General features: G+C 39.0%; 1 protein-coding gene across 1 annotated transcript; it reads right to left on the reverse strand.

The window, feature by feature from the left end:
* Positions 1-5,134: 5,134 nt before the first annotated feature.
* On the reverse strand, positions 5,135-16,396 carry LOC139725962 (acetylcholinesterase-like). Its single transcript, XM_071637045.1, has 9 exons — positions 16,309-16,396; positions 14,864-15,117; positions 13,759-13,918; positions 12,935-13,012; positions 12,374-12,492; positions 11,302-11,469; positions 10,568-10,897; positions 9,178-9,470; positions 5,135-5,291 (listed from the first exon to the last, which is right to left on the reverse strand). Exons 1-9 carry the CDS (start codon positions 16,394-16,396, stop codon positions 5,135-5,137), a joined length of 1,647 nt encoding a protein of 548 aa, XP_071493146.1.
* Between the last annotated feature and the right edge of the window lie 1,009 nt (positions 16,397-17,405).

Genomic DNA, 17,405 nt, shown 5'->3' on the forward strand with positions numbered 1-17,405 from the left:
CAAGATTTGTTAGAGTGCAGAAGAAGATTTAGGTCTTTCGATTCCATTTAAATCTTGACCACTTTGCCGAGAGGAGACGGAGCATATTCCTCGGACGTCAATAAAACCACAAACCCATAATTTTCTTCACCGTGTCCCTTCCATTTCACCTTCTCTATCTCCCTCTCTCTCTCTCATCATATCTCCCATCTACATCTCTTCTTCTCTCCCCCTTCTCTCTCCCTCTTTGTTTCCCTCCCTCTTTATTTAGATTTATATCCATTTCAATAAAAGCATACAACCATGATCTGCGCCATATCGATATTATGATTAGTATTATAGATTATATGATAATAATTTTGTACAAAATATTCTTATCATTACTGTTATTTTCACGATATTACTAATGTCATTAGCATCTATAGAAATATGCATGCAATATGTATTGTTAATCGATGTGCATTTGCATGTGATTCTAGTTCTCTTTCTCTCTTGTACACTCTGCTCCCTACATCCCCTTCATCCTCCCCACCGTCGCAACATCAGGGGCAAAACAAACAAACAAAGAAACACGACAAGTTGGTGGCCAGTATAGAGCCGAGTTTTTGTTCAGGGATTTCACGAAAATCCCAGTGTGGAAAATATATAAAATAGAGAGAAAGGAAGGAAGAAGGTGAGACAAAGAGATGCAAAATGACTATAACGAAAACGGCCGGGATTGCAAAACGAAAAGATGCTAAATCCAATCTATTAAGGGATGGGTCCATTTGTCTCTTATCCACGATGAACATCTCTCCCACTCTCCGTCGCCATGGCAACAGCATTTCGGCATGGGAGGAAAAAGCCTCTGCCCTTCGCGCTGACGCGTCAGGTACGGCGCCTCGGAGCTTTCCCGCAGCATCTCGCGGACAAGATGAGGCAAATCAGAGCCCGTGATTTCGTCCATCCCCCCTCCCCCACACCCCACCCATTCCTCCTTTACCATCTCCCCAATCTCTCTCCATCTCCCTTACCCTCCCTCCCTCCCTCTCCCACCGTCTCTCCCCCTCTATCTCTCTCAAGCACATGTTCTTCCTTGTCTTTCTTAGCCACTCACTTCACTTCATCCCACGTGCGAGCGATTAAGACGACTTACGACCAGAGATCCCGTATTTGACATTGATAGCCTTTTGCCGAGTACATGTTTATGGTAAATGAAATTTTGGCCTATTATCGGGGCTTGAGAACGCACGCTTATTGCCTGTGGCGTCACGGAATTATTCTTTTTGTTTTATTCCTCTTACATGTCCCTCTTCAAGAAACAGTGAAAGAAGAAAGAGATATGTCCACCTTAACCCTATTGATACTAACATCAACGAGCTTCAATTCAACACATGGTCATCGTAAACCATTTCGATATGAAGGAAAATATTCCCTTTTTCTCTATCAGTTTTAAATCCCAGCTTTGACCATTCTCTGTGACTTCTCAGACATCTTATATTGTCATGCTTTCAGACACATGTTTTATTGTCGATATATTTACAATTTTGTCACCATCATCGAGCCTTTAAGATGTATCGCGAAATATGAAGTTTGAAGCTCATTCCTTGACAAGACTAATCGTGTGGGAAGGATCAAGCAGATGACGAAAACCTAAAGTAATTGAGGCTGTTTCGGCAAATTTAGCCTATTATACTTGTTACCGACAGACAAGCAGAACGTAGATATATCACGTTGACCGTTGAGAAATTTTTGTGTAGAGCGATAGAAGAGTACATGCGTACATCGATGTCTTATGGGTCAGCTTCGCCAAGTCATGAGCATTTAAAGATTCGGTACATATTAGCTGTGAAAGGGGTCTCTTAAGCCCTTAGAAGGTGATAGACAGACGCAAAAGTGCGACACCACTCCATGATCTGCAACATTTTACGAACGGAGTGGTCAAAGTTTCTTAGTGTACCTATATAGTGAGGCCCAAATATTAAGGTTGGCTATCTTACTGGGGATCCTCCTGTGTGATAGTTTGATTTTCCTTGTATTATTATATATCTCTGTATTCTGTCACGATTATTTCCTTATCTTTCAAGTGCAAAGTTAGCCATGATAAAATTGATGAATCAATGCGTATGTTTTCTAAAGTGAGTTGTTAATTCGTTCCTGGCAGAAACAATAAATGAAATGAAAATGGAATGAAAAAGATTCTTTAAAAACTGAAGTAAGAAAAAAAATCACATGATTTCACAAAACATCACGTTGTAGTAATACTGGTCTTAACCATACTTACAAAGAGAATGATGGCATCCTTCCACCCTCAGACTAGATTTTACAAATATATTATATTTGATGGTCATTATCCTACGAAAATAGTTCTTCCTCCTACAAAAATCATCACTGTTTGGGTATTGCAAAGCTATGATAATTTGCTTGCAAGGATACAAGTTATTATAATGTTTTATTAAAAAATAAACTCTGGGGAAAATAATCCTGAGAGATCTGTAATGAGATGGTTTCGTCTCACGTAATTTGCATGATAAGTGGCTTCGGCCATCAGCGTCACAACGAAAATATGTGTGATTTATAAAATTCTGTTAATTGCTTATTTCGTGTACGATGGTATTGAAACTTATACAATTCTTTGCAACTGATTGACAAATTGCCCTACATCGACGTAAATAAGCACTGACCATTGACTGAATTGATCAGTGTTTTAGTAGTAGCCATGATAAAAATCATGGGAGTACATACTAGAGCAGGATTCGAACCCACGACCTCCTGATCTCCGGACAGGCGTCATCTCTACCACACCACCGAGCTTCCGCCCGACTGCAAGTGTTGGTTCTAATTCTTATAGTATGCAGAGGGTACTGCGTAATTATTCAAATTCATGAAACTTCTGCCGTCGAGATGTTTTCATTGCAACTGATTGACAAATTGCCCTATATCGACGTAAATGTACGTAGTATGTACACCCATGATTTTTATCATGGCTACTACTATAAAAACACTGATCAATTCAGTGCTTATTTACGTCGATGTAGGGCAATTTGTCAATCAGTTGCAATGAAAATATCTCGGCGGAAGAATTTTCATGAATTCGAATAATTACGCAGTACCCTCTGCATGCTATAAGAATTAGAAGAATGAAAACATCTCGGCGGAAGAATTTCATGAATTTGAATCATGCAATTCTAGATTCCTATTTTGACTCTAGGCCTTAGAGACACCTTATCTTACACTCTAGCTGATTAAGATGACGTTCATGTCTCTGTCTCTCTGACTCATCAGTCCACCCTGTTTTCTCTCTCCCCCTCCCTCTCTCTCTCTCTCTCTCTGCCTCTCTTCCATTCGCTGTTTATTTTTTCTCTCGTTCAATATATATTCATCTCTCTTTTTCCTCTCTTGACAATAAGATTAGAAAATATATGTTTCTAGTTAAAATCTAACGCTATAATAAAGGTTTACACAGACAATACAAACAGATGTTCTCATTTCATAACGTATATTTTGATCCTTTCATCTGTTCCGCCTTTATTCATCGTCTGTAAATTCAGATAAAAATGTGTATCTATTTGTAATGATATCATTTGTTAAACGTTCTTTCTTTTTGTTTATTATACAAGTAATCGATGATCTATAGTGCGGTCATGACAACATACAATTCCGTGTTTCGATTGAGTTTCAAAACCGCCTATATCCTTTTACATGTTTACAGATTAAGGCTATGATTCAGAATTTTCATTTCTTTATTTTTTTTTTAATTCTTACGGATTATCCAAAATTGATCAAAACATTCTCTAATCCGATTTTGACTCATTGTCCCTCTACTTCGTCAAAGTCATCAGGCCTCTGTTTGGTCGAAATCCTTAGAAGTCCGTCGCTTTTCTTTCACGACCAAGTTCTGATTCATGTTTGATTTTCTCTGTTGCGACGATGACGCTTCATTGGACTTGGTTTTCTAAATGCGTGTAAAGAGAGAGTGAAAAAACCAGAACACCATTTCATACTGCTCACACTCATTACTTTTACATTTCTATGCAGAATACACGATTCATTTTAACCACCAAGCAGTTGCAATGGAATAAAACGATGATGAGTCAAAAAAAAAAAAACACAACTAACAAACAAAGGAGTATGCTTTAAACAAGGGCAAAGAACACAGTGTCCAAAAGTGTGTACACAGTGTCTTCACAGCGTGTTCATATAGTCGACTATGTGAAAACGCTCGAATCTGACATTGTGAAGATGATTTCACACTTTGGTGTGGTTTTTACAGAGTGTTCACATAGTAATGTTTTATTGTTTCACACTGTTGAATTGAAGACTCACATTGTGTTCACACTGATAAAACGCTCAAATTTAACAGTGTGAGAGATTTCACACTGTGTTCACACTGTGGTTCTCACACTGTGGGACACTGTGTTCTGTCCAGCGGGGCTTTGTTGCTGTCATTGTAGTAGCTTTCTTTAGAAATTCATGGGATTCAGTCGAACCTCAGAGTAAGGATATTTAGGGAGAGAGAGAGGTTTGATCTTCCTCCTGTTTTTACTAAATTGTAGTCACAATAAATGTGTGATAAATGTAGGGCCTAATATCTTTTCGCAAAATCCGACGAAGAGAGTGTTAAACCATGGCTTCAAAACCCATGTGGTAAATGTATCGTAATATTGTAATTAAATCTTGGTCTATCGTCTGATAATTCCGACTTTCTGGTTGTAGGGCCACTGTCCAACCACTGCAGTATATACGACAAAATTGATCGAATGTTGAAGAAATTCTCGTCGTTGTCATGACCCTTGGAAATGCTGCAACGTCAAAACTAGACATCTTACCCATCATGTGTCAGATTACATTGACACATAAATCCAGTTTACTTTTGGTGTGTCTTTATTTTTATTTTTTGCATGTTGTTACAGAATCCAATGCGTAAAATATGATACGAAATATTCTGTGATTGAAATATACGTATTATGATACATACTTTCAACGGCAAAAACATTAGTACAATTAATGATGAATTAAATCGAATGGAATAATTTAATCGGCGCATGGTTCGATTAGGTGAATTCATCTGAACAGTCAGTTCGTTGGTAGTAATGATCAAGCAAAACAATCTGCAATTCAGATTGCGGAGATCCTGAGCCTAATTTCATATTTCGCGGTGCTCACCTTTTTTTTGCTAGGAGGCGGCGAGTTTGGGCACAAGGCCATTCCAGAAAGCCGCCGTGTCCGCCCGCAGAGCTCGGTCGGAGCGGAGGTCTGGTTCAAGAACCATGTACTCCAACTCGGGCACAGTGAAAGCCGGCCAGTTTGGCAGATCGGCAGAGTTAGGGTCCCTATGTGTTCGAGACAGTGAGAAAAATTGAAAGAAATATTATGATCAGGTGATGAACCTCCAATTTCGTCAAATGACAGAGTGATATTTCGTTGGGGCCAGAGCAGAGTTAGAGTCTAAAATTTACTTTCTGATTATCTATCTATTCGGCACTTCAGACAATGTTTATACATAGAAAGTCACAAAGCAATATTTCGATTCATCATAACAGAGGAGCAAAATAGGCAGAAGTGGAAAATTAGATTGTGATACAATCAACGGAGTTGCTTTGGGCAAAAGGTAAACTTAATTACCATCAGACCATGACCCGAAGGTCTTGTACTACACATTTACTCAACTATGTGTCAAAATCTGTGCATGAAATAGAAAATGACAGTCGCAAAAATGAAACATGGAGTCATGCAGGTAAATGTTACACGTACAGTGCGTGCGGTTACCAACAGTATAAGTTAAGTCCCATTTGAAATATATAGGGTAGTAAAAACATTTAATATTTCGTAAAAGTTACCTTTAAACTGTTCTTAGTGATTAATTGCGTGATTTTTAAGAACCTCGTTCAACGTAGCTCTAGGTAGACGCACATGGGATATTTAAACAGAGAAATTTGTTTCTACATAATTGTGCAGATACTAATTTTTTTTTCTTTCTTCTCTGGAAACTTTTCCATCGATATGACAGCACATGTAGAGCATGCTTGGCAATAGGAAAGACAATGTAGGATCAATTATACTGAACACAAAAAGGGATGATTACGATATCACTTGCCCATTCTCCACGCTAGTTAGCGAATCTGATCATCCAGAACTGTATACGGCAGCATGTGCTTCATTAACGGAAAGATGCCGCCCTATAGTTATCACTGTCATTTATGTGCTTAGCCATTAATCACGCAGGCAATTAAGGAGGAAGTCAGCAAAACCAATTAATTTTTTCCCAGTTCATTCTAGTGCATGTAGTTGAGTGGTGTGTACACCCCTCCCCTAAAAAAAAAAAAAACAACACCCAACAAATAAACATAAACTCGATAAGTAAAGGATATTTACACCTCCCATCCCTATTTTCCTCCTTCACCGATCCCCGACACAATCCTCGCCTTCCTTGGAAACATCGGAATCAATGTCAAAGTTTTTACACCTCTTAATAACCACCTATATAATTATACCGACGTTTGTTAGATATCAAACACCTTGGAAAATTTGTATGCAGAAAAGACGAGGGGTTTAAACAGAGCAATTTGCCGTTAAAAACTCAAACATGACCATGTTTTGCAAATCATTACATTGATGGGGCATTCATGGGGGAGATCCAAGCCTCAATTCTGAAACACTACTTTCACCTGTAGTATAACAGATGCAGCAGCAGCAGCAGCAGCAGTAGTAGTAGTAGTAGTAGTAGTGATTAGTAGTAGTTTATAGTAGTAGTTGTAGTTGTAGTAGTAGTAGTAGTAGTAGTAGTAGTAGTAGTGAGTAGTAGTAGTAATAGTAGTAGTAGCAGTAGTAGTAGTTTATAGTAGTAGTTGTAGTTGTAGTAGTAGTAGTAGTAGTAGTAGTAGTAGTAGTAGTAGTAGTAGTAGTAGGAGTAGTAGTAGTAGTAGTAGTAGTAGTAGTATAGTGGTAGTAGCAGCAGCAGCAGCAGCAATAGTAGTAGCAGTAGTATAGTATAGAGTAGCAAAGATGATAGAGCAACGGCGAGGAGGAGGAGGAGGAGGAGGAGAATAGTAGCAGCTGTTGTCGATATTGCTGTGGGTTTTCGTTGCTGTTTGTTTTGTTGTTGTTATGCAGAATTGTTGTTGAAAAATTTGTAGTAGTAAGAGCGTGAGTGATGGTGGAAGAAGTGCTGAGATAGTGACGCTGTAACCGTCACTTGTAATGAACAACGTTACAATATCAGTAAATTTTCAACAAGGAATTTAAGCGGTCCATCATTTCATTACGTTCGTATGACCTCTAGCACCTAACACAAACCCGCATGAGTCCATGCACATTTCTGTCTAATTATTTGTTAGTTGTTTTCGGAATGAAATTCTAACTGAAGAAACTATGTACAGATTTCGGTTGTCAAATATTACAAGACCTCATGCATTTTGGTTTGTGTGAAATCAACCTAATAAACGTCTTAAAGGTCTTAACGAAACTAGTAAATGAAGCAAGCAACCAAAATTGACATACAGTTTGAAAGAAAACGTAGAGAAACTTTTACATTCATTAGTTGAGTGAGGAATTGCCATGTTATTCCTAGTAAGCTTATATTTCTATGTACTCTGAAAAATAACTGCAGTAGATCTTATCAGCACTTGTTTCCGAACCTGACAAAATGGAGGGGGCGCTGTTCGACATATTTAGCTTCCAACTACTGGAAGTGGCGTATTTGGATTTTCGCATTTTTTGGTTTGTTTCTTGCTCAAGAAAGCTTTCAGTTCTTAACTAGATTTCATTGCAGATATAGGGATGCATGGCCAGCCTATTCTTTATGCATATTTTATCGCACCACGTTTCTTCGCACTTCCATATATTATAACCTATATCAATGTTAATGCTATTCAGGTGGCTCCAGCCAGCATTAGACATGGGCGCATTCATAATAAAAAGATAACCTCGATGGCACACTTTCAGATTGTGCGAAGTGTGCCAGACACAACAGTGCGGAAGGCTTGGGTCGCCTAATCCGGCCAATGTAAAGATATTGTTCTTTCTTGAAAAGGGTTCTTAGAGGGTCATGTGTGATTCGTTGTATTTTCCTGCAATCTCTCTTTCTATTTTCCTTTGTCCTAAAAGGGAGAAAGTTACATACTACAGACTGAAATTGTCGTCTGAATATCGTCTTCTAATTTTTGAACAGACTTTTATGTTCTGGAGGAAGTAGTGGAAGTGGTGGTGATGAGGAGGATTATATTGTTCCGTTCCGGGTTGTGTGTGTGTTTTATTTTGTCTGTTTCTATGTTGTTTCGTTGTTGTTTTTTGCGATCATAAAGCCGAGGGCAACATGAATCAATGTTTTAATTTCAAATACATTAATTTGCCCTGCGAGCAGACCACGAGTACGTTTGTGAGTAATATCGCCCTGTTAAATTTTGAGTACTTTGTTTTTATCTTATAGCGCCCTCTTCCACCACTATCCATTTAATTCTCTGTCTTTCTTGAGAAAGAGAGGTGTTGTTGTCTGTAGGATAAACGTTTTACGTGGCCAATTCGAAAGTGAAGGGTTCGAATTTTGCCGTGGTATTTTTATCATAAAGAAGTAACTCTTCGTGCTAAACGTTCTTCTGATCAAGCACTGTCAAGGTAGGAAATTGTTGGATTTATGAATCCAGTAAAACAAGGCAAAGTGGGTGTAATTACTATTCTCGTTATCGATTTTTAAGCGGTATAGCTTTAAAGACATTGTTTACCATTTGCAGATGAAACAAAAACCCAGCTTTAGTGCTTCAAAATAGTGAGTTAGGGATAGAAACAACCAATGTAGAAATGTTAATCAGTATAATCAATTGTTAAGTATTGTGAAATATGCAAAATATGAACAATAGTTATAATGATTTTTTTTTTCTAGAATAAACCGTCTACAGTAATTGTTTATTGAGAAAAAAAAAGTGATATTATATTTTAGGCTTCATTGCGAAATTTTTATATGGTAGGATGTTTTGTGATGCAAGTGAATTACACATATGCATCAAATGTGATAATTTTGAAATCACTGCTCCCAATGGTAAACGATATCTTTAATAATAGACTCACGGTTTATAAGTTTATCTAACTGCTTGTGGGGGATCAACAATAGTGTTTACAGATATTTGGAGCAGATGGGGTTGCTAAGAACCAGTTACTATGGCGATGAATGATAATGACATCACACTTTGCTACTCTAATTGAGAGCATTCTTCCATAGCTCACCCTGTCTTTGCAAAGTTGGTCCAGTACTGCATCATCTTCACCATGAATTCTAGCTCGTCGTCTTTCAGGTTGCGTCGATACTGCTGTACCTCGGGTATGAAGGCCCAGCCGAAGACGAAGGGTATCTCCTCCCCGTGGGTCACGCCAAGCCAGCGGGGGCCGATCAGGCTGTAGCTGTACATGGACACGGAGGGCACGTGGGTCATCTCGTAGAGGTAAGCCTGGCCCGCGCCGTGCTGATAAAAGGCTCGGGCCAAAGCGTCGGCCGGAGCCGCGAACGACTGGTCGGTGATCTGAGGTAAGTTCAGAAAGACAGAGGGAGAGAGATACAAACAGACAGACAGACAGACAGACAGACAGACAGAGACAGACATAAACAGAACGAGAGAGAAAGAGATGTACGAGAGAGTTATCATAATTCTACATCTGTGCATAGTTGACACCAACGACTAGGTTTTACATAATAACAGCATACGTTGTTTTCAAGGATTGTTGTATTCAAGATATTAATCAAAGTTACCACTATAATTACCATAATCAGTATCTTCAAAATGTATTTCATGTATCATTTTCGATATCATTTCAAAAATAATCAATTGTTGTCGTATGATATTAGTAGCATCAGCAATAGTAGAGGTCCTTAAAGGGACTGTACAGTACTGGTTGAGGTAGGGATTCATGTTTTGAACATTCCTAAGTGAGATAATGAAAAGCCTCTTATGAAATATTAAAGAGCATGTAATTTCGATAAGGATTCAACGTTTATTTCATGAAAATTGGTTTTCAAATGGCTGAGATATCCAAAAAAGTGCTAATAATAAAAGGCGACATGCCCCAACTTTATTAGGATATCTTTGTTTCACGTTGTTTTTGGATATCTCAGCCATTTCAAAACCGATTTTCATCGAATAAACTTTTGATACCCCTTAGAACTGCATGCTCTTTGACATCTCATAGAGTAGTTTCTGAATATCTCGCAAAACGTTAAAAGCTAAATCTTCACCTCGACCAGAACTGTACACACCCTTTAATTAGTAATAATTTCAAAGGTCATAAAGTCATATACAGTAGGGACACTGTGGCATAGTGGATAAGACTCCCGACTCCCAGTCGTAGGACCCGAGTTAGAATCCAGTCCAGTGCTTACATCCTTGGACAAGATGTTTTTACCCACCATGTCCCTCTCGACCCAAGTGTATAAATGGGTACCTGCTAATGCTATAGGGTTATGACAATGGCAGAACAGTCTGGTAGAAGAGTGACAACACTGAAGAGGCTACCCTGGATAAAGAAGACCACATTATTATCACTATTATTGAGTGATGAATATCTTATCATTAGCAGATATTCTAGGTCATGAAAGGAAAAATCACAGATTAAACGATGTTACCTCATTCACGTATTGCTGAAGATAGTCCGCATTTGGGTCGTCGGCGACGCTCCAGTCAATGTACTGCTGGTCCATGGCGTCCAGTATGATGTCGTTGACGACGCCGTCAATGTTGTCGTCGCGGTGCTCGTCGTAGTCGGCGCGACTCATGTGCGGCGCCGTCCGCGAGAGAGTGTAGTCTGGATAGACGGAGAGAGCCCAGGCAGTACCTTCGTCATGGTTGCTACCTAGCAGGATGTTACGGTGCTTGAAGTCGCCAGACTCCAGAAGGTCTTGGGGATTGCCGGTGAGGAACCGGTTGTCGACCACGGGTGCGGACAGGATGGCGAACTGAGAGGAACATGTAGTGAAGGTTAAGGACCTAGATGGGATTTGGTTTCTCAAAACATTTTTCAGATTAGTTGTTTAGTAGATGAGAGGTATGCCAGACGCGTCAAAACACACGGAGACCTCTCATATTAAAAAATGGTCGACTACTACAACTTTATAAACTACTAATGTTTACATATTGCTTTCTGTATGAAACTCAGGCGTAAATAGCAAGTTAGGGGAAAACAGATGAAATGTTTTAGTTTTGTCTAACTATGCTCGTTGTCTTTTATGTTTATGCTGATTATAATGTTTCACGCTTTTATGTTTTAATTGAGATTTTATTATCATGTGTTCGTTCAATAGTGAGCTACAGACGCCCTCACCGACAGACCGAGTATATGAGTGGTCGTACTCCCATTTACCTTCAGTCCACCGACCAACACATCCACTGCCGACTTGGTCCTCAAGCAGTCCACCAGATCCGAACTCGACGACGTCGAGCAGCCGACGTTCTCTCCGAGCTTGAATGCCTCGCTGCGAGCGGCGTCGATGTCGGGATTGAAGGCAAAGGGTGTTAGCGTGCTGCCGCTCTGTAGAGAGAGAGAGAAAAAAAAAACTATCATAGTTCCCAGGCTAATAAGAACTACAGGAAGTTATAGCTACCTGGGGGTGTTTCATCAAGTTAGTCAGCGCTGACAAGTTGTCAGTCTCTGACAATAACCATAGTAACAGTCAGTGACCAGAGCATCTCAGCCAATTAAAACCAAGGATTTTGCTAAAATTGTCAGCGCTGACAACTTGTCAGCATTGACTAAGTTGATGAAACACCCCCCAGACAGACACAATATCAACCTTAACGCAAGAGTCATTAGGTCCATGTAGTTATAACTGAGTTGATGAACTCTTCTTCGCCTTCACTACGCCATACAGAATATTCAGTTACGTTTATGAATACCATTGCCTGGGACTATCATCAATCGTAGCAAATTGGCTAAAATGCATCGACACACGCGTAAGCACTTCCAAGGCACAAACACCTTACAAACATTATGATAAAACAGATAACATCACACACACATACACACTCACACATACTAATACACAGTAATACACTAATACTAATACACACAAAGAGATATTGCTAAGTGCTTTATTCCAAGTTGACGCTTTAAATTGTAATAATTGGTCTTACTATCGCCTTGATATATGGCAGATCCAGTTGTGATCTATTGCTTTCGTGACACTGGATGTGTGCAGGGTAAATTCCCTGGGTTATATCGATATAGATTTTGATTCATCCAGGTAGAATGATAGTAAAGTGTAAATTAAATATGTTCGTCTTGACTTACTTGTAAAAATCATAGAGAATACAGTTTCGTGACTCATCCGAGTCACTTCATCAGCTAAAGGCGTGATTCAGATGAATCACCGTGATTCTCACAAGTAAGTCCAATCGAACAGACCATTAAGGTTTCTTATTTCTTTAAGGTCTACCTGCATAATGGCCGACTGGAACAAATCCTGACTTTCCTTGGAAACTACATGAAGGCCGACGCTTGTACCACCAGCACTCTCGCCGAATATTGTCACTCTGGACGGATCACCGCCGAAATCTAAGGTTCGGTTAGAGAGGAGTTTGCTAAGATAAGCAGTCTGACTATGGGAAGCAGTTGGGACAGTGTGAAAGAACGGACGTACTTCATTATAAGTACATCAAAACAAGTATTCACAAATTAATTGACATGCTGTTGCACAATCGAGCATACATGTACATGCTTTAACTAAAAATTTGATAACAAGACAAACTGATGTTGTCATAATGAGAACTATACAGTTTTCAATCTTTCATGTGTACAGAACTTGTATACGATTCACCGTACAAGAAATTCCAAACATGCTTGGATTACGAAACACTTATTGCTAACAGAACATTTGATGAATTACGTTTTGCAAAACCACTAGTCACACTCTCCGAAATGATATTTAAAAAGGTCGCACATGAGACTTAAAACAGAAATGCACCGAATTCAGAGACACATAGGCAATCAGACTTACTGGCAATGTTTTCTTGCACCCAACGCAGCGCCATCACTTGGTCAAACGAGCCAAAGTTCCCCATGGCAGCCTCGTCCCCTGCAAACAGTCAAAAAGATTGCAGAGATGAAGTTAGGTCTGCCAACAATGGTACATGTGAGGTTCCTTTCTTAATAGGCCCTTTTGATTCTTGGCGATTACGGGTCATAAGTTCCTGTCACCAACTTTCAAAGTTCTCAGAGGTGAGAAAGAAAATGCAATTTGTCAGTTTTATTCTGATTTTGGACCGAAGGTATGGTGTAGTGCCTTCCCCAATATAGTGATGATTATAATCTTTGATGTTACTAATATTTGACTTAGATTATTTACTTTTCCATATCTTTACTCTTGTTATATGTTTAAAAGTCTCACGAGTAATTTAAATTTGATATGGAATCAACTTGGTCAATGATTCGCAACAAGACTAAGTCAATGTTAGTGGGCTTCGGTTTTGTTTTTTAATTCATGGTCTACCAAGTATTCTAAAATATCAATATTGATTAGTCTTAGTCTACTAAACGTTTCATACAACAGTGATGCAGTATGAAGTACTCACCAGACGATGCATAACTAATGAACTTTCAAAGCAGTCAGAGTTATCAGTACAAGCTAAGACAATGTTTATTTTTAGATAGACAAGGTAATAAGTGCACCATAACAAATCAACAACGGGTACAAGGGAACTTTCACTAATGGATGCGACTAAAATGAGAACAATGTGAAGAGAAAAAGTAATCGTCTTATGTCTCTCCTTTAAAGACGAAAATAGATGAATAGATTCTTGGAGTAAGTTTTTTGAGTCTGACCTGTACTCAAAAATCCTAGCGAGCCAAGACGATAGTTGACGGTAACCACGATGACGCCCCCTACGGCAGCTAGAGGCACGCCACCATACAGCGCTCGACCTCCGGTGCCTACATTGTACGCACCACCGTGTATCCAAACCATCACAGCTGCATTGGTGGGCTAGAGGTGGAAAAGATTGACATAGAAGATTGATCATTCATTTCGTCTCACATCCCTGATCATTATGATTAAAAAGTTAACGAAAAATTTTGCGTACCCTGTGTTTCAAATACTATGAGAAGCATAAATCTATGCATTCTACCACAAAATCAATATACTGTATTTTGCTAATTCCTCTCTCACTTTATCTGTATATCATCTCCCCCTCTCTCTCTCCCTCCCTCTCTCTCTCTCTCTCTCTCTCTCTCTCTTCTATCTTTCTCATTGTTCGTCTGTTTTTGTCGTTTGTATTTGCAAACTTAAGGAAAGAATAGTGAACGGATTTGAACAGAATCTCTAGAGAAGATAAGAAATGGTGTAGTGAAGAAATTATTATTTTCATTATCGGGATCCAGGAATTTTTCAAAGAGTCTCTCTCATTACGAGTCAGGGGCACTTATGTCAACCCAGGGTCAAACCCCTTAAGAGAAGTTCTGGATGATTTATAAAAAAGGGCAAGTTCACACAGGTCTTGAAACAATACAATGTCTGGACATGATACTGGCAAAGTTTCTGAATTTTCTTTTCCATATTGTTTGAATTTACGTCGACAGCTCATTATTTCGAAGGTTTGTTATATTTCGAAGGTTCGGTAATCCGAAAATAAAATAAGGTTCGTTATTTCGAAGGTTTGTTAGTACGCACCTTCTTTTCATTTTCCGAGTAATGAACCTTGGGAATAAGTGACCTTTCTTTATTTTCGGATTAACGAACTTTCGATAAAACGAGCCTTCAGAATAGTGAACCTTCGGAATAACGAAAATCACCCAACCTTACAGGGTTCGTGATAATTTTTTTTTACAGTACATTTGCCTTGACTTTGGGGAGAAATTAGCTGCCTTGGCGAAAGTTTCGTGCTCTCCTGGCTGGACTTTCTGGTTTAAATCTCTCTTTTTGGCTATTTACCATGGGGCTTGGTGCATAGACGTTGAGGTAGAGACAATCCTCGTCAACGCCGCCCGACAGCACTCCCGGTAACATCTGCAGACACATGGGCCGGTAATACGTGGCGTCGTAGTTTTCGCTCCAAGGGTCCGGCCGCTCCGGGTTGGCGAAACGGAGGTCGCCCACGGGAGGCTTGGCGAACGGGATGCCGAGGAAGACGTCGAAGTCGCTGTCGACGCCGATGAAAGATTCTTCCGTTAAGTGCTCCGTGAGACCTGAGTGACATCCACACAAAGGTATGTAAATTATGCATACAGACAGTTACTTTACTTGTTCGGGTTGAATACGTTTAGAAGCCTTTCTCAGCTGCAGGAATCAGATTCGGTTGACTGTGTTATCATGTTGTTGTTGTTTGTTTGATGTTGCTGCGGCTGCTGCTGTTGTTGCAGCTGTTGTTGTAGTTGTTGCTGCAGCTGCAGCTGCAGCTGCAAGAATCAGCTTCGGTTAATTGTGTTATCGTTTTGTTGTTTGATGTTATTGTTGCTACGGCTGCTGCTGTTGTTGTTGCTGATGTTGTTGTGTTGGAGTGTTGCTGATGATGTTAATATCCTACAGTGATACGGGACATTCACCTTCAGCAAGATTAAGATGGTCCTGACCATGAAAAGAGTCTTTCTTTAAATGTCATGTTAGAGTGATTCAATAGCAATTAATTATCATGATTATTGTAATATTCCGTAGCAAGATTCAAATCGTCACGATCATGAAAATATTCTCTTTTTCAACTCCTGTAATAGAAATTCAATAGCAATTAATTATCATGATAATTGTAATATTTTAAGATAATATAAGACTTGTTTGGTAGTCCATATTGAGCCATCTTTCGTCTGATGTTCATGAAGACAACGGAGAAGTCATTGTCTTCATGCTGTTATCACTCATTGATTTTTGTTCAAAGAAAATAAACAAGTATGTGATACATACTGGTGATTATAGAAAAAGAGTTCCCTAGACACATCCAAAAGTTGTATTTACCTGTGACAGTTTCGACAACGATGAACTCTTTATTTATATTTATCAACCATCCTTTAATATGAACTAATTTCGCAATATACTGGTGATTACATTAGAAAAACTGCGTATAAAATCGGACAAGCAACATTACATGTCAGAATACTCATATCTTTTATACTAACTCAAGTAAAATAACACTTTGAAATTGACAGTGCTTTAATAACATTAGTACTAATGGTATAACCTTCCTAGATTTCCATTCTCCAAGGAATGGGGCAACTCTTAAAGTTTTAATGAGTTGGCATACAATATTTTGTGCGTCAACCTCCGACGATTTTACAGGTGAAAACTACAGATTCTATGTTTGAGCAATGTTACCACTGCGGTACCATACAGCAATAGTCTTAAATGCTGGGAGGGGAATAAGTGATAAGAATTTGGTAAAGAATCACCTTCCACGGGTCCATACACGGTGTCCACCACCGGGCCGGCGTAGGTCGCCGACACCAGTCCGAAGATAATCAGCAACAGTCCCGTCATCGCCAAAAAAAAAATTGCTTTCTGTATTGTGTATACTCGTATATATACGTGTGTGTAAAAATGGTTCAGTGGTACGTGTAGAGCGAGTTCTTCCGTGCGTTTGCCGTACTCTCGTCACAGACAAAGGGCAATAAGACTTGATATCATTGTGGTTAAAATATTATCTTACCAGCTGTGAAAGTTAACATCTGATGACAAAATATTCTGCCATGTCGTTTTTATCAGTATTTGAATAAATAGTTACTGTGTCAGGCAGCACGTTCGTATTGCTGTGTTAACATGGTCAAAGGTCACATCTTCATTTAAAGGATCAATAATACTTATAACACTGGAATCAAAATAATTACTCTTTGAATTAGATTCGCACTTTGTAAGAACAAGCAAGCAAGCGACCAAACAAACAAATACATTGTCCAACACAGGAAAGACATCTGAGGGAGTGTCACGCCTTGACCAATTTGGGTTTGAATTTTCATAAGATCTTCACATTTATCAATTAGATTTTGATTGTATTCTAATACTACAACAGTACAGTTATACAGCGATGTAGTAGATTGACCATGATAGCTCGAGTATCGTTGTTTGCCCAAACTTGCATTCCAAATTTAGTTTTTAAACAGCAATACTTTGGTACAAGTACTCGAGTCCAACCCTTACATTATAATTCGATGTATACTGCATTAATGATGATGATGATGATGATGATGTTATTGACATTAATAACAGTTTTATCATAAGAACAACATACATTGAGTGATGATGGCACTGATTTATGTAATACCTACGGAACTAGAGGAACATTTAGCAGGGCGCACAGTTCAGAACACATCAGTACCATTTATTCCGAAGACAATTCAATTAAGTTTACAACATAACATTCGACGATATAGTTTTAAAAATTTACAAAATGCGCAAAGGTGACATAATACCTTTATGGGGGCATCGGAAAGTGAAAAAAGTAAAACACCATCTCAAATAGCAAAGCTTGAGTTGAGAAACCACTTATGCA

The sequence above is a fragment of the Diadema antillarum genome, unplaced genomic scaffold, assembly GCF_040938485.1.
Source record: "Diadema antillarum isolate AM-2024a unplaced genomic scaffold, OU_Dant_1.0 seq00000069_RagTag, whole genome shotgun sequence".
NCBI classification, from domain to species: domain Eukaryota; kingdom Metazoa; phylum Echinodermata; class Echinoidea; order Diadematoida; family Diadematidae; genus Diadema; species Diadema antillarum.